The 24711-nt window shown below is 34.3% G+C and overlaps 1 protein-coding gene across 1 annotated transcript; it reads right to left on the bottom strand.

Moving 5' to 3' along the window:
- Positions 1 to 1781: 1781 nt before the first annotated feature.
- LOC121407596 (type 1 phosphatidylinositol 4,5-bisphosphate 4-phosphatase-like) lies at positions 1782 to 17201 on the bottom strand. The gene is made up of 8 exons (XM_041598745.1): positions 17020 to 17201; positions 12334 to 12536; positions 11529 to 11635; positions 4244 to 4361; positions 3618 to 3664; positions 3377 to 3467; positions 2610 to 2664; positions 1782 to 2129 (listed from the first exon to the last, which is right to left on the bottom strand). Exons 1-8 carry the CDS (start codon positions 17144 to 17146, stop codon positions 2047 to 2049), a joined length of 831 nt encoding a protein of 276 aa, XP_041454679.1. The 5' UTR covers positions 17147 to 17201; the 3' UTR covers positions 1782 to 2046.
- Positions 17202 to 24711: the final 7510 nt, after the last annotated feature.

Raw genomic sequence — 24711 nt, 5'->3', positions numbered from 1 at the left:
TTTCAAGGCTAAGATTTTGGGACTTGCAATCGATTGCAACCTCTCATAAGAATTAGAAAACAGTAAGGGATAGAACAACTTACTATTGCAAAGCATCTTCTGTGGGATTTCATGACATGTCTACAGGCAAAACTACGCACTGTGACTCTATGTAGGATTTCAATGACTGTTTTTCACATTGATAATGAGGGACTATCTAAATAATGACATGCATTTTATGGTATATTATAAAGAGACTTATTGTGTTCAATATGCATTGTAAATTCACAGAATTTTTTTCTACTTGTTACTCAGATACTCAGATATTCTGTCATTTACTACCTCCATGTAGTATGTAAGTCAATGAGAATGAATAAGTTGGAAGATGATGAAAATATATTGAACCATCCAATGGAATGATCATGTGCTTTTGAGGCGAACTCCATGGTCTTGAAAATCAACAATATCACAATGATTAACCAACCCCAATCAAGCATAGCATGGACAAAATCTATAACAAGTATGATGTACAAACTTACTTGTTTTGAGGAGTTGTGCATTTACTTACTTCTATGTTGTTAGACTCTATATTGAAGGAAAAATTAACCACAATGTTCATCAAATTGGTTTTGACACTAGCAATATCACAGGATTTGGATATTAAAGCAAATAACAATTCAATAAATGTCATTTAGTTTGTTATTCTTACGTAGAAAAAGAAAACCGATTCATTTTTTTATATTCATTTGTATAAAAAGTATGACTAACCAATTATAAGCTTTGTAGTTGTTTTGTGTATAAATGGGCAACTTAAGCTACATGTATTGATCATTTCAGCTTGTACATGTAACTGTTGACAGAAAAATACAGGTTTGGGGGAGGGGCTTAAAGATAATAGTAAATAGGTTTGATGCATTGCTGTCACAGCATGAATGACCTGTATAGTCTATAAATATATATATTTATATATTTTTTTGTTCTCATTAGAGGACTTGCTGATTGGCTTCATAACACAAAGTATTATGAACACATAGGCAAACATTGCAACAAATGATTCAGAAGAATGTATAAAAAAATTGATAACGTAAAAATTTTCCAATCACAACTTTGCACTTTCATGTTACAATTGCAATGAGCAATAGTTATATACTGTACACTGTAACTTGAAAAATTAAGTATATGAGTAGCAACACTAGCATAGATATACTGGTATATAAAAATGTTTTGATTGAAGTGTAATTAAATTTACTTCAATATTCTACCATACACTCTTATTTTTGTACACATTCAGTTATTAATTGATACATTTTCTGTCCTTATTGACCTTATTAAAAAGAGTATGTTAGTAAATATAATATATTAACAAGACAAAGCTCATCTAAGCCATTTAATATACCATATCAACTTTGTTGTCCTTACAATATCAATTCATAAGTACATGCATTTTTCAAATGCAGATTTTTTCAATAAGAAACAGTTGAAATTAGCAGATTATGTATTTATACAGGATATAAAAGGATATTTTGAAGTAGTTTTATGCCTAAATGTACTAAGACAATATCATACATATATGTTCCTTTGCACGGTTGATACAGTGTCATACAATACAAAAGTCTGAGTAACGCTCAATTCCCTGCCCACTCAAGGAATTATTTATAGGAAACAGATACTATTATACATATAACATCTGAGTTCATGTGGGGCATTTTTATATCACATATGACCAACAAGAAATTATCACTCATTGACGAATAACAACTGCTTTCATCGGTAATTTGATCGATAAGTTGGTAGAAGTTAGTCAAAATGTCTGTTTATAATCCTACATGGCATTCCCCTGATGTAAAATCACTTGTGTTGGTTTTTCAAAAGCCAGTGATTCAAAGCTTATAAACATTACAAAGAGCATTCTTTGATGTCACCAAATGGTTGGATTCGTATACACATTGAACTCCCATAAGGCTTCTTGTGATGCTTCAACATTTCCAAGAGCGATGTAGGAGTGTAAATCATGGTGAGAATGACCTTCAGATTCATATTCTTGCTGTCGTTGATGTTCCAGTGCCTTCATTCGTTCTCTATGTTGCTCACTTTCATGCTGCCATAGTAGCAAGACCTCATGAAATTCAAGATAGCCACAATAAAGGCACCTGAAACCCAACCATTTAAACATTAACATTCATGCTTAACAAAATAATTCTTTCTTTGAAAAGGATTTGGTAATGAAAAATGCAAGAATGAAAAGGTTTGATTGTGTTTTGGTCAACTACAGGGCATCAGTTGTTACCCATTTCAAATTAACCTTTGTCCAATTTCTTCTAGTTCAATACCAATTTTTAAATCAATTTGGATTTCTTGCAGAGAGTACTTAAGAAATCGGAATAACCAAGATGACTATTTTATGAAATTCTTCTACAAACAAAGTCATTTCAAAGTGAAAAATTGGTTTTGTCATTCCCCACCTATGGCAATTCCCGCAAAAATCTGTCTGATTTCCTTTTAATCAACAGAATATCATTACAACGACAAGAGTTGGTGACAATTATCTCTGTCACAGAATGATAAAATATTCATTTGCAGAGATTGGGAAAACAAGTAGTGCTAAAAAAGTTGATTTTCTATTTACTTACCAATCCATACAAAATAAATTCCTCCTTGCTCTCGTGCCAATGTAACTGTTCCAATCTGTAAAGAATAGAAATACAGAAAGGGTAAGTGGGTGGTTCTAATACATAATTCTGGGCACGTCCCATCGCTTCATTGGAAAATAAAGCAAACACAAAACACACGTTCTATAATGCAATGTATATTTTGCCTGACTTAAAACAATTTGCAAACTTCTGAAGCCCTGTCGGAAATTAACAAACTTTTGGAGAACATAAAATGCAAGGATTTCATTATTTTTTATTCTACAATTTCTCAATTTTAAGTGTCAATGAAATTAGACATTTATTATCAAATATACATTATAATCATGAAGAACAATATACAAATAATGCAAGTAAGCGCGTGCATGCAGGGCCAAATAATGAATGATGTGTGAGAAGAGCCAATGGATATACCGCACCGAGGTCTTCAGGACCGAGTGCGGTATATCCACTTGGCAAGTCGAGCACAGAGTTCATTATTTAGGTCCTCTATGCACAAGAATGCATGTATTGTTTATTTTATACACCCCCCATGTTACTGAGTTGCCCAGAATGCTATATTTGATTTAAATCCTCAATAATTCTAGATAATTCCATAACTCGCACTACCCTGCACTCTGACGTGTGAGTGCGGGATAGTGCGTTTTGGATGCAATAGTGCAATTCGCTGAATTTCATGTGATCTGATTTGGACCAATCAGATTACAGAACATTCTTGGGAGCGGTACAATATAGAAAAGTGCACTCACAGTGACTCCAATGCCTGCAGCCAGAAAGACGATTCCCAACACAGCGTAAACTATGCAACGATTCTTGGCATAACTTGGCCCAACTGATGAACTGCAAACAGAAAATAAATATAATATAAAATACAATATACAACATCTGTGATTTCTACTAAATCAAATAGTGCACAATTAATTAGAGATCTATATTTTTTTTAAATGACTTTATAGGTAGGTTGATAGCTTGATGGGCAATGATACTTACACTTTCCGGCAGTACGGACATCTGGCCAAGGCATAGTGGTGAGGAAACTGCATTAAAAATAGGGATAAAAGGTGAATGCAAATTAATTAAAATCATAAACAAGAGTCTTCCTGGTTCATGCACATACAAATTATCCAGCATTAGAAATAAAGATAGAAGCTTGATTATATTCTTAAAAAAAAAGAATATCAAGAAGATTAATTACAACAATCACATTTATAACAACACTTACATGTATTGAGAGCTCAGATAACCCACTTTAATTTTTCATAAAGGATTTGTATAAAATGTCATTTAAAAAAAAATTATTCATAACGCACTGGGGCAAAAGCCCCCCCCCCCCTCTTTACATAATATATTTTGTTAGATCATCATTATATACCTTCAACACCATTATTTTCATTGAATTTCCTCAAATGTACATTATAACCAAATAATTGTCCACATGGCAGACAAAACAATGACAGAATTAACAAATGTCAGGTATAGGGGACTTTGGTGCAATCATTCACAATGTTTTGTAGAAAGAGTACAGTATCTCAGTGACACTCGACCCTCAACATTTTTGCCTATTTGTACCACTGACTGAGTTGTGTAATTTTGTTTAACATTGCTTCAATCCTTACCCTAAACCACTGGTTGCAGTGAGCACATACCACTCTGTAGCCAGATATGGTAGTAAGAGTTGATGGAGCACTGGCATTAGCAGGGAACACCGTAGACTGGAGGTTGATAATGCGTTTGCTGTATTAACATAATAGAAATAGATAGGACAAAATGAAGATATGATAACCTATTAAACTTTATACCAATTTAAATTCCATTTATCATTTCTGAATATGTAATTTTTCTTCGCCATTTAATAGCAATATGAAACCTGCGTTGCAGACTGGACAAGTCTGGTAGAAAAACAATCCATTCATTCAATTATGATGTTCATGATAAACAAAATAAATAATCATGGCAGAACTTAATTACATGCACATCTCATTTACATGTTCATGCACATGTATGTATAGATATTCAGTGGGTAAATGGTTGCTTGATATACATTTTAATCATGCAATAACAACTTAGCTTAATAATAATTAATGATTATAACATGTACATGTAGTTTTCTACACCACCAATTACTGCAAATGAGGCGCTCATTAGCACTCACTATATTTTTTTATATCTGTCTCATTCCAAGCATGCACCACTCACGAAACTTGAGTCAAAATCCAATTTTTCCAAATTCCAAAATGTACCAGTCACAAATTTTAGTGTGAATCTTTGTTTGAATTTGAGTCATAATATTGTAGATTATTGATTTCCTCAAAATAGTGTCTGTATGCAAAACAAGCAAAGGGGAGTAAAGTTCACAAAACAATATTCAACTCCCTATCTTATTATTTTCGTTTTAAAGTCAATAAAACTGTTCATAATATTGCCGACCTTTTAATAATGTCACTATACATGGAAGTCTGTGTGCACATATCACAAATGACAACCAAGGCCATTATTGTGTCTATTAAAGCCCGAGGCATTGTGTTCATTTCAGTAGTAAACTGATACACACAGGTACTACTGAGTATAAATGTTTGTACTTTGAACTCTATTATCATTTCAATTCATAATGTACTGTCTGTATAGACTGTTTCTTTAGCAGTGAGTGATGACTTGCCAGATATATTCAACATGAAGTTGAAATAATAATAATAACAACAACCTCCTCTCTCCCCCCTTCTTCTCCTCCTCCTCCCCTTCTTCCTCCTCCCCTTCTTCTTCTTCATCCTCCCCCTCCTCCTCTTCTTCTTCTCCCTCTCCTTCTTCTTCTTCATCGTCTTCTTCTATAAACATAATTCAATGCACTGTTATATGTAGATTATTCAATTGCCTGTCAGATTTATTCTTATCAAGCTCCTTGACCTTTCAACTTGAAATCTTTTTCAACCTTATATTATCATCTGATCTCATATCATTCATACAAGTATCAGACTTAAGTGAACTGTAACTTGCTGCGAAGTTGCATGTCTGTAGTAACAATTTAGAAAGTTGAGTTCTGTTTACTTTGGAGCTTATATTATTCACTCCCTTCTTCTTTTCTGCCCTACTTGTATTCAGTTATAGTACATTATCATTACTTCCAAAAAAGTGTCTCTTAGCTTTTTTTTTTTTTGGGGGGGGGAGGGGGTTGTGTTATGCTAAACAGTTAATGAGAATGGAGATACACTAAGTAGTACATGCAACTAGAGCTATCACTATTTAGGTGATTAATACTCCCGCCATATGCAGTTACCATGGCAAGTTTCAACAAACGAAAAAATATGTCTTGCATATTTTTACCCAAAGACCAATTGGTGCTAGGTAAATATCAAGAGAATTGGTTAAAAAATGATGACATAGTTCAATTTGCAAGATTTTTACCTAATTTGGGGCATATAATAAGTTGATACCATCAGGCTTGGATACCATGGCAACATAATGTCTAATGCACAAAAAATATGTCTCGCACATCTTCACCTCAAAACTAATGTGTGGGCCAAATTTCATGAGAACCAGTAGCACTGGTTAAAACATTAAGTGTACGCATACATAAATGTACACGTCCAGGTAATACTTTGTCAGTTGCTAGCTCTGCTAGCAAGAGACAGGCAGATGTGGGGAAAGTCCTAGATGTCCATGCTGACTCATAAATACCTGAACCAATTATCATGATTTTTCTATTTGCTGACAGTAGCCTACTCTCCCTTTAAAATCGTCAAATTCTATATCACCGAATCAGAATGGATAGGGGAAGGCGGGGTAAGTTGTGACAGTTTTTGCTTTTTGCATGTTAGAATTGATATGATTAATAATCTTGTCGAAATAAGTACCTTGCCTTGAAATTTAATTCTTCTGAAATATTTTCCACCTATATATAACTTTCTATCCCCACGCTGAAAGTCATCGTGACCTTTGAAAAAAACAATGTCAAATGGCTCAACTTGCCCCATATATGGGGTAAGTTTGAGCCACCTTCTGGGGTAAGTTGAGCCACAAAAACTATGTACAAAATGTATGAGGAGAGAACCAGCATGTAAATTTTTTGTTTAAAGTCTTTTCACTTGCTAGTTCTCTATAAATACTAACATCCTTTAAAAGGAAAAGAGCAGTCATGTAAATTTGCTCCTTTCAGCCAGCATTTCAACCAATTTTTATGGGTTGTTTGTTTTTTAAGATACATTACCATAGGAATTACCATGGCTCAACTTGCCCCATGCTGTTTGGCTCAACTTACCCCAGTCCGAACTTAGTGCGATAACTTTGTATCCACACATTTATTATGCATCCATCATATAAAAGACTATGACAAGAATGAAGATCCATACCTGGACTAATAATGTTGTTATCATGTCTTTATTATATGTAAAGACGTGTGTGTTTATAAAGCACTTATCTATTTCACACTCTTTTTTACTTTTTTGGCTGAAATTCACATTTTTCCCTCTAAAAAACTACTTTTTGTTTCAAAGTTGAAAACAATATGGTGGGGTTAGGGGTTATGCTATGGGTCATCAATACATGACACCACCACAATGTCTGACTCATTCATAATTGGCCTGGGGCTGGTGGCTCAACTTGCCCCTATGCTCAACTTACCCCGCCTTCCCCTACTTAGAATGTACTTGGACATATAGCTATGAAGCTATTTAAAGTGTTATACCATATGCCACACATGTACACATGATTTAAAACTGAGTTTTTGTGTACATTTGATTTTTAATTTTTATGCAAGGTGAGAGGGTACAGGTCAAACATTATTATAAAAGCAGAGAAGAGAAAATCCCTTTCAACTTTCTCATGATTATGATCCTTCTACTTCAAGTGCTTTCAATTTCTGTTTATTCATACTGTGTCTGTTCTTCTTTATTATAGTAACGCTCACTATTTTTTTCATCAAAATTGAATGCATTTTAGTTGAAGCAGCACATTCCACAGGTAATGGAAATTATCACCCATATCAGACATCTGAGCTGGTCATTTACAAAACCGTATTGCCCTACATTTTCTGAATATCGGGAAGGGTAGGTATATTGTTTGTATTTTCCTCGGTCTCAATGCGCGTATTTACTTTGCATGCAGAGACGAAGCAAAATATACCTTTGTATTTTCCCTGGTCTCACATCCGGGCATTTGTGGATGCGTATAAAGAGATACGCTTCATAAGGATCCGCCCACCAACAATATACGTCATAATAAAGACAACGCTGAATCCGAGCGCTTGCAAGTACGTCATAATGGTTAAGTGCAGAGCCTAGACCGATATTAACATGACACAATAGAACTCTTATTTTTAAAAGAAATATCCCCATTATCATGATTTTTGCTCTAGATATCTGATTTGGATGATAATAAAAATATTGACTGGCTCTTCTTTCGGGGAACATCAAATATATTGCCCTTAAATGACCCATATTGCCCTCGTCTAAAGACTCGGGCCAATATGATTCATTTGCTGGCAATATATTTGATGTTCCCCTCAAGGCCAGTCAATATTATATAATCATACACACCACTCTATCAGTTAAATTTGTCCAAAAATCTAAACATAATTAGTGTTTTTTTTTCTGCAGAACTGTCTTATTTTTGGTGCAGTACCCAATTTTTAAAAATCGACTCAAGGTCAGTCAATATAACATTCTTAAAATAAAGGACATGTATGTAAGAGTTTATCTTAATTTACGATTACATGTACATTTATGCACACAAGATACATGTAGACTAGTTAACAAAAAATATATATTTGTATGCATGTATGCTCTGATATAATATATTAATTAAGAAACCATATCTTCATTCACAAAAATATAATAGGTACTGATTTCAAAAGGATCTGCTTGACATACAGGATACAGCATTGCATTATTGAGTCTCCATTGTCTCCAGTAAATCCTTTCCCTTGGCTATTATTGAACTTCAATATCACATGATTGCCATGGTTCCAGGATATGTTTGTGACGATTAGTCATTTTGAAGACATTGTTACAAATAATTTCCCTGAAAACATAATGGTTAATATATGTACATTCCCCTGGTACACTGAAACAGTAATTAGTACCTACAGAAACCATGGCATTCTCAGACATAACTTAAATTAGCATATTTCCTGAAATCAGGGCTCGACACTAGCGGCGGTCCGACGGTCCCAGACCGGTAAAAATCGCCGTCGGGCCAGTAGATTTTCAGAAATAGGAAGATTTACTGGTCCGACATGACCAGTAACAAATATCATTGTCGGGCCAGTAATTTTTCCAAAAATAGCAAGATTTAAGGGTCCAACATGACCAGTAATAAAAACCATTGTTGGGCCAATAACTTTTCCAGAAATGGTCAAATTCACTTCAAACCACTTCCCCCGTTAAATTCTGTCATTCACACACAGAATGAATCGCAAGTGTTACTAGAGTAGCATACAGTACAGTGCATGCAGTGCAGTGTACATGTAGCCAGCCACACACCCACATGGTACCTTCTCTACTGGCTGCTCAAACGAAGCTTGGCTAAAGTAAACTCTGGCAGAAATCTCTCACAGAACTATCAAAATTCACGGTTCATACTCATGGAAGGCTCTTATAATGTCCGTATTTCCTAAAAATTGGAATAACTCATAATAATATCATTTGTACGCAGTAAAAGGAGATATTTTCACATCTGTTTTGGTTCAAACAGATCGGGTTTCGGGTGATATCGTCTCAATACATATAGCCCCACATATGCATTTGTGTGTGTGTTGATACACTTGGTTTCTGACTTTCTTTCGTAGCTGTTTTAATTGAGCCAAAAAGAAACTGATAAATCATTTAGGATAAAACTTTTAGCTTTCTTCCTCTGTTTTCTTCCTATCTTTCTTTCCTTCTTTCTTTTCAATCTTTCTTTTGTTTCTTCCCTATTTCTTTCATTTTTTTTGTTACTATCTTTTTTAATTTCTCTTTTTTTCTTTAATTAGTTCTTTCTATCCTTTTAAAAAATATTTTTCTCTATTTCTTTTTTCTCTCTTTCTTTTTTTCTTTCTTCCTTTCTTTCTTTCTTCCTTCCTTCCTTCCTTGTTCCTTCTTTCTTTCTTTTTTAAAAATATTTTTCTTAAAGTTTATTTCTTGAGTCCATCCATCCTATATTCATCTCATCTCTTCTTCCTTTCCTTCCTTCTTTTTACCCTTTTCTTTCCTACATTCTTGGTTTCTTTCTCCCTTCCATCCATCATTTATTTACCCTTTCTTGTTTTTTTTTATTTCTTCTTTCAGCCCTTTCTCTCTTTCTTGGTTTCTTTCTCCCTTCCATCCATCATTTATTTACCCTTTCTTGTTTTTTTTATTTCTTCCTTCTTTCAGCCCTTTCTTTCTTAATTACATTCATTCCTTCCTTTCCTCTGTCTTGTTCTTTCCTTTTTCCCTTTGTTAAATCTATCCCTTTACCTTTCCTTTCTTTTTTTGACTGCTTGCTTCCTTTCTCTCCTTTATTCTTTCATTCCTTCCTTTCTTTGTTTCTCTTTTTTTTCCTACCTTCCATCTATTCTTTTAACTTTTCTTTTTTATATTGCTTGCTTCTTTCCTTCCCTTCCTTTTATTTCTTTCCTTCCATCTATCATTTTACCTTTCCTTTATTTCTTCCTTAATTCCTTTCTTCCTTCTTTCAATCCTTCCTTCCCCTCTTTCTTTTGTCCTTTCCATCTCTCCTTTTACCCTTTCTTTTTTACTGCTTCTTTCTTTCCTTTACAACTTTCTTGATTTGTTCTTTATTTCTGTATTGCTTGCTTCATTTCTTTCCTTCATCTCTTTTTCTTTTATTTCATTTTTATTTTTGTTCCTTCTTTTTTCCTTCCATCCTTTCCTTCTTTAGTTTGTTCTTTTTCTTCCTTCCTTCTCATCTGTCCTTTCTTTAGCTTTTCTTTTCCTTCCTTCCTTCCTTCCTTCCTTCCTTTCTTTCTTTCTTTCTTTCTTTTATTCTTTCTTTTCTTTCTTTCTTTCTGTCTTGCTTTCTTTTTGTCCTTCATTCCTTCATTTTATTGGGGGGGGGGGGGCAACGAAAGGATAGAAAAATAAAATTGCGCCTTTTTTAATGTTTTCTTTATTTTTTTGGGACCAGTAGTCAGTAGATTTTAAGTTCGGACCAGTAAAAATTTGAAAAACTGGGTATCTACTGGTCCGACATGAATAGGTTGGACCAGTAGAAAAAATGGGTTAGTGTGGAGCCCTGCTGAAATACATGTACATGTATAGGCAACAGATATTAAAGCAATAAGCTTTTTTATAGGGTACTCCCGATTAACAAAAATTTTGAACAGATAAAAAAAAGACAAACAAAACATTGAAAATTTGATCAAAATTGGACAAGGAATAACAAGTTATGGCATTTCAAAGATTTGCAACATCTGAACAAAACAATTCTGTGCACGCCTTCATGAATATTCAATAAGCAAACTGATGTTATATCCCCAATTGTTCTTTTGTATTTATCATATGAAATTATGATCATTAATTTTTTCCCCCAAGAACTAAAAAATTTGGATTGACAACTGATATAATGATATATATAATGCATTAGATATTCATTGCTGCAACTTACTTTATTATAAGGGAGAATATCATTCACCATACCATTCACACATGTATGAAAAACTGAAACAATTATGATTTCATGTAATAACATATTAGAAAAAGGAAAGTGGGGGTGTGACATCATCAGCCCACCTCATGAATACTCATGCCGATATGCACATAATTTTTTTCATAAGATATTGCTAAACATAAATCTTCAATTTAACTTTGTTATAATTCATTATCAGATTTTGATGACATTTTCAGCATTTTGCTCTGTAAATTTTACTCTGTCTATATTTTCTGCCCGGAGTACCCCTTTAAATGTTTATTTTTTTCTTACAAAACTTACCAGTTCGACCTCGGGCACGCGATCCTCTTAGATGATGCCTTGCAGATGAGAAGGCAATTACATGGACACCTGACATATTTCTTTCCTTGTGGTGCTTCCTTTATTGGCTGTTTTGAAAGGGAAATCAGTTAAAAAATTATTGTTTGATTTTGCAAAAAATTATCAACATTTAATTCATTAATTTGCTTCAAATCATATTAAAAAAAAATAAGTTCCCTAGAGATTTCATACCATTACACTATGTTCAAATAATGGTCTTCAAATTACTTGCAAGTGTAGGACAAGTGTGAGGCTAGTACCTCTTTCACACTGCGCTCTTTTCCCAGTGAAGTTCGTCAGCGAAGGGGAAAGCGTCTAGTATGAAAGGTATACAGGAGAACTTCCCCAATGAACAGTTTTAGCAGAGAACTTCTCCATTTTTATGACGTCAGAGGTCAAATTTCATACCCCCAAAATCCCCCAAACTGAGACTCCATGCGTTGAATCAAGCAGATGGCCGATCAATCCAAATACTATACCCTAGAACAGAGTTTCTTTTATATGAACAATATTTATTATGAAAGCATCTTACATGCTAAAAATGTATTGAAAATATTACCATACTCTTGTGTTTTTTTTGCTCAAAATCTTTCTAAAATACATTTTGACACTTTTTTGTTCATTTTTTATTTCATAATTTTAAGCAATGTGAAATCAAAAAAAGAAATTGTGATTGTACACTTTAATAAAGTTCTGATTAGTTTTTTAAAATAAAAAATACAATACATTCTCCCAACTTGAAATCAAGTAAATAAATTCCCCTTACCGTTGCCTCTAGACACACACTGCACTTGACAACATGTTGATGCATCTTTCCTTCCAAGCTGATCATAGCTTGACAAACTCTGCAGTTGATCATGGGCATAGCTCCTGGTGGTCCGGGGGTGTATGGCGGAGGATCCTCTCCCGGCATGATAGGCGGGGGAGGTGTCGCATCAAATGGGGGAGGTTCTGAAGGTGGACCAAGATCTAGAAAAGATGAAAATAAAACAGTGGTCTTGGGGCTAGGCTTTGCCTTCATGCACCTAAGAGACTTAGGGGGTGTTGCAAGAAAATATTTGCAATCAATCGCAAATATTCTGTTGCAATTTTACAATCGATTGATCACTTTTAACCATAGCAAATCAGATTACACTCCTTGTTTCATGGAGCAGAAGATTAGCAATCAATCCAAATTTCCAATTAATTGCAGAGTACTTATGTTTGATTTCGGGAATGAAAATAAACTTGCAATTGATCGCAAGTTTCTTGCAATGCCCCACAAGACACATTAATGATTTATCAAGGAAATTTCCTGGCAAACATGGTGGAATAAAGTCTGGGTAATGGAATATTTAATACACCCAAATTTTACTTGAATTTGTTAAATAAAAAAAAATTAATTATTAAGTTGTTGGGTGTTTAATAGTTTGGACATTGAGAACATAAGGTTGCTATAGTACCAAACAGCACCAAAACTGAATTTAAGTTGAAAAATAATAGCTGAATGCCAAGGGATGTTTAAAATCACATCACCATTCAAAGTCACACTTCATGGCATGCAGATTGTTGTGGCTGGTGTTTTTTTCAATGCCTAAACAACCAAAACTAACACTCATTAAACTTCACATTGACCATAAACCACTGACTTACAAGCAGAGAATTTAGATGCCAATGAAAAAAAAATAGCCATGGAAGGAAATAAAACATAAAATATGAAGCAAAATAAATAAATAAAATGCAGATTTCTTTGTTTATTTTCATGAAGAGAAACTTGATTAGCAATTTGACGAATCCATTTTCTACATGAAGGAGTAAAATAATCAATGGAGATCTGAATTACGTGCAAAATTATATTTCAATTTATAAGATGAAAAATTAGGGGCAATGTCATGAAACCATGAATACCCCCAGTGAACAGGGTCCTAGATTTGTGAAGGCTTGGAAAATGTTAACCACTGCTGCCTAAGCTAAGTCAGTTTAACGCATGACCATGGACAGTAAAATAATTTGATAATGCAAGGATGCTCTCAAAGCATCTGGCACTTGTTGGTATCATTATCAAATGGACAAAGCGCAGAATAACTTAATATATCTAAGGTAAACAACTCAGGGCTAGAAAACCATTTTTTCCTTTTATTTGCAGACGGTAAAATTAAACTTAGACTCCATTCTTATTACCGTCCTAAAATTAGGTAAATGGAAACTAGTTTAAAAGGAAACTAGCGTGTGCAGGGGCGTCGATCCATTTTTCAGATTGGGGGGGCAAAATCATGAATCAATTTTCCAAAGGCGCTCGATCTCACCCACACACATATGCCTATATATATGTGTACATATAAATATGTATATATATATACACACGCACACACACACACAGACATATATATATATATATATACATATATATCTATCTCACCAGCAGATTAATGGGAGCGCGAAGCGCGAGCTGAAAATTTTGATATTTCGATGATCTGGAAAAAAAATTGAGTTTAATGGACGTTTTTAATAAAGAACAAGATATATATATATATATACATGATATATCCAACAAAAGATTATTGCAAATCGAAGTGGGAGTTCTTTTGAGGTTTAGAACTGAAAACGGGACCATATTCACCTATTTAATCATGGAAAGTATGGGTTTTTGTTACAAAAATGATGCGAGCGCGAAGCGCGAGCTGAAATTTTTTGATATTCCAATCTGAAAAGTGGACATTTTGAGCACGATTTTAGACGAAGAACGAGTTGTGTATCTCAATCTCGCTTGCTGATTTCTGTGTAACATTACAATCTTATTTTACTTTTAGCACATGCGGAATTATTGGGGGGGCAAAATGATATGTTTGCCCCCCCAATATTTTCATTGGTGGGGCGATCGCCCCCCCTGCCCCCCCATAATCGACGCCTCTGTGTACAATTAGAATGCCCGAAGTATTCTTGGAAGCAATCTTCCATCCAAACCAGTTAGAAAAACCACCTCAAGATGTATTTCTTTCAGATTGCTTTAGCAAAGTGAAGACACAACCGTTCTTAGGGAAGCGATCTTCGCACATTTTGAGCAAGCTACTCCATACACTGTGTATAGAATGCCTGCTCTGTGGTTTCAAATTTCCCGCAAAACATGTCATCCCCACCGAGAGTGTTCCGTTCCCATAGCAACAAGACCACTTTTGAGTGAAGTGGTTTTGAAAACCACTTTTGGCGGAGCAAATGGAATGCTAGCAAAGCGATCGTCCAAAATGGTTTCCAGTTAAATAATGTTAGAAAGTATTAACTATAATGAGAACAGGGTCAAAGTGATTGGCCTACTCAGATATAACATAATACCTTGGATGTAGGCATTTAAGGTTAATAACTGATTTGCCGAGTCTCGAAGACTTCTCATGAAGAATACCAGACACATTTAACATGATTCATTGTACAAATGCTTTTTATGGCAAAGCTAAGATGGTGGCATAAACATCAGCAATTTATTTCTTGCAGTTCCAGAAATAACCTTTGGTCTAGATCTACATGTAGCAATCATTTTCAAAAAGAAAAGTTGTATTTTAACAATTAGATCATCTATTCTAGTCATGACTATGAAGAACAATCTGTATTTTTACAACCATGAGTTTAATTTTACCATCTACTATCAAGAAATATTTTTTTACAGCTTTTGACTGTTGTTTACTTACAATTAAATCTAAGGGCTTGCATTGTGCGACTGATGTCTGACAAATAAGTGCCAGACACCTTGCTTGGAGAGCTCGAGAGTTAAGATTCTTAATAGATCTAACCTGGGAGAGTTCAGCCTGTTGCTCGTTAGCGAGTTCCATGGTCTGCTGGCTGGCGTCTTTCTTCTTAATTCTTTTTCCATTTTCCCTAATCTATGTTATGTATATATGTATAATGAGTGGTTTTATTACCAACTGGCCTTGTTGTAGTGTGTATTAACAAATGCGTGCATCATATGCATCAGAAAATAATTTCATATGCTCAAAACTTTGCATCATCCTTCCAAAGGGAATAGATGATGAAAAATGGTCAAGAACACATTTTCAAAGTCTTACTCTTTATGATACTATAGCTCATCAGTGTTTTTGTTGTTTTCTCAACTTTTCCCATAGAAAACACACGTTTGGTAATAGATACCATTTTCAAGAGACCAAAACATTTCACATCATGCAATCTATAAAGAGGGGTCCGATTGGATGCTGATAGTAGGTATGTTGCAAAAGCGCCCTCTAGGTGCATTCTGAATGAGGCATTGAGTGTGCTGGCTAGAATTGCAGGGCGACTGTGGGGGCATTGCTTTGTATTGTTCTTGCATGTGCAAGGAAAGGTTATTCCCCATGGCATCATTGTTTTTACATAGTTGAATGTTTATGGCAGCTGTCTAGACTTGAAAAAAATCTCACTTGGTGATCTTGCGACTCTGTGCTACTGGAACTTTGGCCTTGTTTTCAACCTCTTGCTATTCACATTTACAGGTATCATCCCACTCTAAAAGGTATTCTTCCCGATAGAGCAACATTTAAACTATATTGTGGTGAAATTTGAATGAAATCTACTGACGCTAAGTGTGTTTTTTATGTCCCTGTTTCGGCGGCATCTGTTATTTTTGGGAGTGTTTTGGGGCACTTCCATATGCAAATGCATGCGCATTGCCGTTTTCTATTAGTGCAACTTGGTCCCAATTAAGATCACAACTTTTGGCTTAAAAAACAAAGGAATACATAAGAACTGAAGAGGCGATATATATGACCTTAAAACTGCAATAACTTTCTTATTTCTTGGGCTATTGAGATAAATGAGGTGTTAAATTAAAGGTCTTGATGAGCTCTAAATGATGCCATGAAGAAAACACCTTATTTCTGATATTTATTTTTTTTTGCAACATACCTACGGTACCAGGTACTGATAGTGTAAAAATAATTCAAAAAAATGAAAAAAATTTCGGCAATTTTTTTACATATTTTGTAGGTACCGGTGTATTTATGGTGAAAGTTTGGTAAATTTTATGAGAATAATGTGTTTGATATGATTGAATTCATGAAAAGTGTTTGGTAATGCAATCCACTTCCAATTCCATGCTTTTCTCTGACTCTGAGTCTGACTCTGGATTTCTTGACCGAAGAAATTCTTCCTCAATTTAACTGGGAACAATCTTATTACTTGTAATTTACTGTCTTTATGCCCATCATACCGTAAATCATGATAACGAACAAACACAAATAGTTGGAAAACTAACGTTACTTCTTCATCCTAGGTTTTTTTCTTTTCTGCCGGTATGCATGCATGAGATGAGAAGTCAGCGTTCCAAACAAATGAATTGAGTTGACTTTGTGCACATAAAACGAATGGCATTTCATTTTCAATTCAACAGTCAACACACACCCAACACGCACTGACACTTTCATAACCATGATAACAAACATCATCATGATCATGTTTAATAAAATGACAGTCTACAGTAAATTAAACTCACCTGCATTTTGGACATTTGCTACAGCGTGCACAGGAGGGGCAGTTGGTATAATTTCTTCTTCCTCATGATATTCATCCTGACAATGATTGTTCAATAATGGTTCGTTTTCTTCCTGTCTGCTCGCCATGTTTGTGTGCAATATTGTTGTACACGATCGAGTTAAAGCAATGCCTTACAAAGATAAACAACTCTACATGAAAAGCGAAGCATGTGTATTCAAAAGAGTACAATGCGCATCTTATGATTATAGCTTTAGAAGGGGCTTGAAGGCCTTAAAGGAAACCAAAACCCAAAAAGAGAAACAATCTTATTGGAAAGAGTAAAATGAGAGGAACAATTTAAAAAAAGTTTCATCAAAATCGGTTATGAAATAAACAAGTTATGGATGATTAAAAAGTCTTGTTGCACTTACTATGTGGATCCTCAAATTGGCAAACGTGCTTCAAAATGGCTGATTTTGTGGACAACTCTCCATTTGTTTTGTACACATATTTTCAGATTTTCCCCTTTATTTTACATATTTCACATTATCTCCTCCTGACCTTGACATATATGGTGTGGATTATATTTTCCCATGACATATGTTGTGCTCAGAAGGAGGCAAGATGCAATTTGGAAGATAATGAGGAAAATCTGAAAATTTGTGTACAAAACAAATGGAGAGTTGTCCACAAAATCAGCCATTTTGAAGCACGTTTGCCAATTTGAGGATGCCCATAGAAAGTACAACAATAGTTTTCAAACTCCCATTACTTGCTTATTTCATAACCGTTTTTTATGAAACTTTTTTTAAATTGTTCCTATCATTTTACTCTTTCCAATAAGATTACTTCTCTTCTTGGGTTTTGGTTTCCTTTAACGGGCCGGGGAGGATGCTTAAAAAATTCTTAGCTTGAAATGGGAGGGATTAATCGTGAATAAATTAAATGTAGTAAGGGACTGTATAATGGGGAAAAAGATAAAAAAAGAGCCTACAGGGGACTTCATTTGATTCAGGGGGGGGAGGCTTGTTCTAGCTGATCACCATATAGAAGATATGCAGTCAAATGACCAAAGGAAAAAAAACAAAGATAGCCCCCCGCGCCAAAAAAAAAAAGATGAAAGCATAAACAGAATGAAAAGAATATTACATTATAGAACCATCTTTAGCATTATTATCCATGATAGTTGAGTGATGTTGATCATAAATCAATGATAAAACTTCGTAAAAAAAAGTGGGGACATCATCAGCCTACCTGAATATTCAAAAAGACATGCCTAGAACTGTTTCACCTGAATAATGCAAATATTTTATCCGATTTTGATGAAATTTTCAGCATTTTGCTCCGAAGTTTCCTCTATCATTTATTTAGATATAAATGTTTTCAGCCCGGACCATCCCTTTGATGAGGTTCACTGCCGCTAAAACACTTTAAACACCTCTTTTTTTTATTTATGTATTTATCAGAAGTCACTAAATGCATGAAATATAATACAAATCTCCATGGTTTGGGAAAAAAACAGATCAATGAAAATTAATATATATATATATACACGTGATTGAAATTATTTGAAGAGAGGGAGAAACTTTAAACACCAATTTTATACAGATAGGCCTATTTTGTCCCAGATTTACACACTCAGGAATTCCATTAACTTTTGGGATGAGGACACCGCCGAGAAACAGGAGGCTCTTAGTTTGAGAACCATAGGGTATACGTACTATTATAGGCCTACATTAATTCCGTATTTTGACTTTTTATCATGGTGGCTAGAATATTTTCCTTTCATATGTCTTGTTACATTCTTACAAGCAGGCCCTGCAATCAGTATGTACTAGTAATGATCATGCAGTCGGCAAAATTCCCCCTTTAACATAAAATGGGCAATTTTCTCATTTTGGGACAGTTTTTATATCACACTATTCGCATTCAGCGCCTGAAAAACACCCTTTCCATGTTTTATTATTATTTAGGTCGGATGCAAATCTTAAATGGAAGTGACCCTAGCAATGATTCGACTATTATGGTCTATGGACCCCCCAGGAGGGGGGGGCACTCGACCCAAAAAGTGGTAGGGGTGTGCTCCGGGCGAGACAAAAAGCGGGGGCTTTGGAGCGGGCTTATTGTAAAAAAAGGGGGGTTCTCGGAACGGGCTTCGGAACTACAAATGTTTGTGAAAACGGGGGTCCTTGGAACGGATCGCCGAGTGAGTATGCATCATAGAGTTAAATACGTTAGGTTTATATAACTCTATGGTATGCATCCATGGAACGGGCATGCGTGCATGACAGTGCACGCATGCCCGTGGCGATGTTCGGATGGCGATGGTTAGCGCTCTGCGGCCACTTTTCACCAAAAATGCGCAGCTCATTGAAGCAGATCAATGCGACCGGAACAAAACGGCGTAACAGAAAAAAATATGAGAAGCTTTGGAGCGGATTTCTTTCTTTTTTCTCGATAAGAAGAAAATGCTATGCCTTAATTGAGCCAGCTTTCTTTGTTCTTTTTCTCAATAAGACAAAAATGCTATGCCTTGAAATGGAAATTTTAGTGTAAAAATGGGGGTCCCCTCCGCGGCGTATACCCACTATGCATTATATACTGAGTGCCCCCCCCCCCCGTATGGACCCCAAGGCCCCAGGCCTCGCAGATCGATGTACGAGACTCCTAATCGTTTTGCATTGCAGTAGTTACTCACAGATCACGCATCTATGAGTATAGGTAGGTCATCCTCGATTGTACACCGTTTGCTTTAGCCTCGTCGATAGTTTGCGAATTCAGACACTTGTGAATTAACAATTTTCCAAACAGATTTTCTTCTACTTATTTCAGCCACTTTCACATCTTGAATAACTTATTTAAATTATAAAAAACATAAAGCTATTGAGAATTCCCTCTTCCGGTGCCTTAAACTTTGTTATAGTAAAATCATATTTCAAACCAAACGTTTTAAACGCATAATCGATTTTGTACAGAAGTATACAATCTAAGACTACAGTATTACTCGTGACGTTTTATGGTCTTTCCCTGTATTTCCCAGAACAAAAATAAGAATGATATCACTGATCTGTGAAGAAGTTATTTTGAAAAACAATAAGATTTATTCTAAACTTGTATAGTCTTTTTAAAATCTTAGTTTATAGTTGAGCAATCATTGACTAATCTGAATGCAAACCATCTTATTCTATATACTGGTATAGGACTGGGTGGACCCAGGGATGGGGGATGCAGGAGCAGAGTGTGGTTTTCTTTTCTTTTTTCCCCCCTAAATTTCCTGGCAAGCAAGTACCCTCAATTCTTGATTCTCATTAAGAGGGGGCACTTTGAAAATAAAAAAATACTTTGAATTATCTAGATATGTGCCCCCTGCCCTCCCCCTTTATTTAATTTTGGTTTTAATCAAATTGGAATCAAAAGATCTGTTGAACACTTAAGGTGCATTAATTTTTATGAAACTTGCAATTAATAGTATGATTTTTCATTTCATTTTTATTTTTTTCTATTCATTTATTTATTTTTATTTTATTTTATTTTTGGGGAGAGGGGGGGGCAACTACTTTTTCGCCCATGACTGTACATAAAGAAATCAACCAAACCTTTCTAGAGATCAATTATGCATGAAGCAAATAAATGAAATTGTATGATTGACAGAGCACAAATTGATCGTTAAAACTACTTAATTCACACTGCTTAATATCTCCAAATATGGTCAATAGGGGCGATATGCAAAGAAGAGAATTAAATGACACCACAAACACACATCATTGCTTTTCTACAACATATGTAAGATCATTTATTTCAATTCATTTAAAATTGCAGATTTTATTGTAAAAAAATCTTTAGATTGAATTATGACACAAGCTACTTAATGGCGACTATATGTGATTGTTTGCTAATTCGATTCCATATTATTGACATAACTTTGTTTGCAGCATGTAGCCATACTACATAAATTTTGACAATAAAATACACAAGTCTACAACTAGGATGGTATAATATGAGGTAACATTGATGAAAAAACCATTAAGATTCTTTTTAATCATGCATGAGGAAATACAGATAGAATAGAAAAATTGTGATTTGATGAGAGCTTTAACAGGATAATCACATTTCAGTATAGTTTGATTCCAGTCTTTGTACATGACACCTCTATCTGGGCAATGATGGATAGAATTGATGAAATCTCTGATGGTAGAAAAATGATGCTTAATGCCCCAAAGCCCCTCATCTGAACGCCAGGGCTTGACATGACTCTACAACTTTTTCTCACCTTCTATATTCATATCTCTGTCATCTCGGTCCCTTTCTGACACAATGAAGGGGTTATGTGGAATAGCAGTTCCATGATTTAAAAAAATTCACTTTTCCTCATTCTCCGTCATTGTTTTGTATGTATCATACAAGTAGTATATGAATGTATTAAAGAGAGGATCTAAGCTCTCCACCTACACATAAATACATGTAGTAGCGTATGCAGGATTTTTGAAAGGGGGGGGGGTTTGAGCTATATGAAAAGTTGAGAAGCAAAAACAATTACCAAAAAGACTGGGTCTTTTCGTACCAAGCAAATTTGAAAAGGAAAAAAAGGGTTTTAAATAATTTTGAGGGGGGGGGGGTGACCCCTGCAACACCCCCCCCCCACTACTGAATACATGTTTTTAATTAAACCTCCTTGCTCCTTTTTCAAGCATGCTGTGGGACGCAGTATTCTTGTTTCAAGTGCATAAATCACTAAACGTAAAATACATATTTCAATCATGTATAGAATTATATTTCATTGAAGTTAACATACCAATATATCACTGTTGTGTCAAGATTGGCAAGTATCCATCGATCGATTGCACAAATCAATTTCATTAAAATTAAAAAATAAAGTGGATGAAGGTATCTTCTATAAAATGAAGAAAGTATTCTCTGCTCTTTTTTCTCTTGCTACTTTTTATATGCTTCTTAGAAGTTTTGTAAGAAAAGACGCTTAGTTATTACTTAAAATATACTTCAATATGAACCTATTTCCAATGAACAAAAAGTATTCCGATTTCTACTAGGTTAACACAGTATCCACTGTATTCCTACTAATAATGAGTGAGAAAATACTTGTGTTTCAGCTAAATTGAACCAAACCATATATAAAGATGTAGATAAAGAAATGGAACATATATGTCAGGTATACGTTTACCTTTGAATGTTCCTATTTCAGTAAATGAAAATGAAAATTATAATTATAATCAATATTCACATTTCCTGCTAGCATTCTTACTTTCTGTAAATCACAAATTACTAGCTTGATTTATTGATCCTATCATAATGTGAATTTAAAGTCAAAGCTTCCATGCTGGTAATGTACTGATCAAATCATTTCTTGTATTTCAATAAATCTCTAAATGAAAATAGAAATTACAATCAATATACAGAAGGTAGCTGTAAGTATTCCTTGGCTCCATAACATAAGACCAATCAATTTGATTCACCGATCCTATTATGTTGTTAAAGGGGAAGTTCACCCTGACAAAAAGTTTATTGTAAAAATAGCAGAAAAAATAATTAAAAAATATTGCCGAAGGTTTGAGAAAAATTCATCAAATAATTAAAAATTTATTCGAATTTCAATTATTTGATTTGTGACATCATATGCGAGCAGCATTTCTACAAAGCGAATGGTAAAAAAGTCAATGAAATGTCATTTTCTCAGAAAATTTAAAATGGTTTTCACTGTAACTTTTGTATATCGATAGACAAATCATTTCACACCCGATCACGAACAGAAAACAAAATTAAGTCATCAGGAACCATACAAAATTTGAAATTCATGCATTTTATATTACATAACACATGGGGCAGCTGCTCGTTTATGACGTCACAAATCCAAAACTTTGAACTCTAATAACTTTCTTACTCTTTAACGGATTTTCCTCAAATCTTCACCAAAATTTTTGACCATCTTTTTAATCTATTTTTACAACAAAGTTTTCTTCAGGGTGAACTTCCCCTTAAGACGAATATCGCTAGCTAGTACTGAACTGTTCACTTCATATCAACTATTAATAGATCTCTATCATTGATGAAGTGTTACTGCATTTCAGTTGATTATAATTCTACTACAAAAGTGACAAAAGATGGCATTTACAATGAAATGAAATAAAATACATTTTTTCTCAAATTTTATGACTAATAAATCTTCTGAAATGAAGCCAAGCCTGGAATTGGTCAGTGGGTGACAATTTCAACATAGATACATAAAGTGCTTTACTCCAGGCAGATGGTCCTTATGGAAAGGTTCCTAAAATTGTACAAGCTCCAATGGAAGATTTTACTAATTTCAAGAAAAGAAATTGCCATGTATGGACAGGTGAACCTTACAAACAGATAGCCACAAGAGCAGGTTTGAACTTACGCTGCAAAAACTCTGGTGTTGATTTAACAACAGCCTGGAATCTATATCTGTCCACACCAGAGAAGTGTTAAACAACACCAGTTTGGTTTTGGTCTAACACCAGATATGCATTTATACAACACCAGTTAGTAATGAAACAGCATCAGTTTGATTCCAAACTGGTGTTGTTTCAATACTTCTCTGGTGTGGACAGATATAGATTCCGGGCTGGTGTTAAATCAACACCAGAGTTTTTGCAGTGTAGTAGGCCTATTATCTAGAAATAAAGGGTTTTATTAAATACACCAGCATGAAAGACATCAGATTTAGAATAAACATAAAATCATTTTTCTACATACAACACACTTCTTAGTTTCTAAAAGATGATTGTGCAATAATAATACAAACACGTACACACAGAGATCATAAAAATATATTGTGCAATGAAACATTGCATTAGAGACGTCACATTTTATTTGTTAAAAATATTTCATTTCGCATGGATGATATAATCTGATTTTTGGCAAATATTGTGAATTTATTAATTGCTTATTTTTTGTAAATCATTGAACAATTAGATATTTTTATTTTATCAGAATCATTTGGCACATTATTTTCAAACTTACAAACTCTTGGTGGACATTTGGTTTGATTCTGCTTAATTGATATTGTAATATTTACCACGAACAAGCCAATTTACAATTTGTTTTTCAAATCAGGCTTTTTGCCCATAATGTTGAATTCCTATTTGGTCCCACACTATTCAGTCTATCTGATGACTGATAAGTTGGTTTTAATAATAGCAGAAAAAATACATATGAAGTTTTGATGAAAATCCGTCAGAGAATTAGAGAGTTAAGAATATTCTAATTTTTTATATTAGTGATATGATATGCATACAGCACCTCCATATATCATGTAGTATACATTACATAAAGTTAAAGTTTTAAAGGAACGTGATGAATAAAAATATTTTTTGGAAAGAACATGGTATGAAATGAGGTGTCTGAAGAAACATTCATATCACAATATATTTTTTTTCTAAATGACAATTTGGGAAATTTATATCACACAAAATATGGAAAAGCTGCTTGTCAATCAAAACTTTAAAAGTTCACAACTTTCTTATTCTTCATCAGACATAACCCATTATTTTTCTTATTTTAGTAAAACCTAACTCATCATCAAAGTGAATGTCCCCTTTAAGACAAACTCATAATAGATAAACCTATAAAGTTGCAATAAGACCATTTTGTTCAATCATCAGAAGGCAAAATGACAAGTGCGCCAAGTGGTAATTTAGTTTCAAGTGATGACTATAAAACCAAATGGCAATGA

The sequence above is a fragment of the Lytechinus variegatus genome, chromosome 2 (assembly GCF_018143015.1).
Source record: "Lytechinus variegatus isolate NC3 chromosome 2, Lvar_3.0, whole genome shotgun sequence".
Classification (NCBI taxonomy): domain Eukaryota; kingdom Metazoa; phylum Echinodermata; class Echinoidea; order Temnopleuroida; family Toxopneustidae; genus Lytechinus; species Lytechinus variegatus.
The sequence above is the reverse complement of the archived record's forward strand: the minus strand, read 5'-3'. Positions and strand labels throughout refer to the sequence as shown.

What these genes read in the sequence shown, in the direction of transcription:
- LOC121407596 (XM_041598745.1), bottom strand. Translation starts at nt 17,146, where the DNA reads ATGGCGAGCAGACAGGAAGAAAACGAACCATTATTGAACAATCATTGT. An exon ending in GCGTGCCCGAGGTCGAACTG is followed by an intron (nt 4,362 to 11,528) that starts GTAAGTTTTGTA and finishes ATGTTAATACAG; the next exon opens with CAAACGCATTATCAACCTCC. An exon ending in ACTGCAACCAGTGGTTTAGG is followed by an intron (nt 3,665 to 4,243) that starts GTAAGGATTGAA and finishes TTTTTAATGCAG; the next exon opens with TTTCCTCACCACTATGCCTT.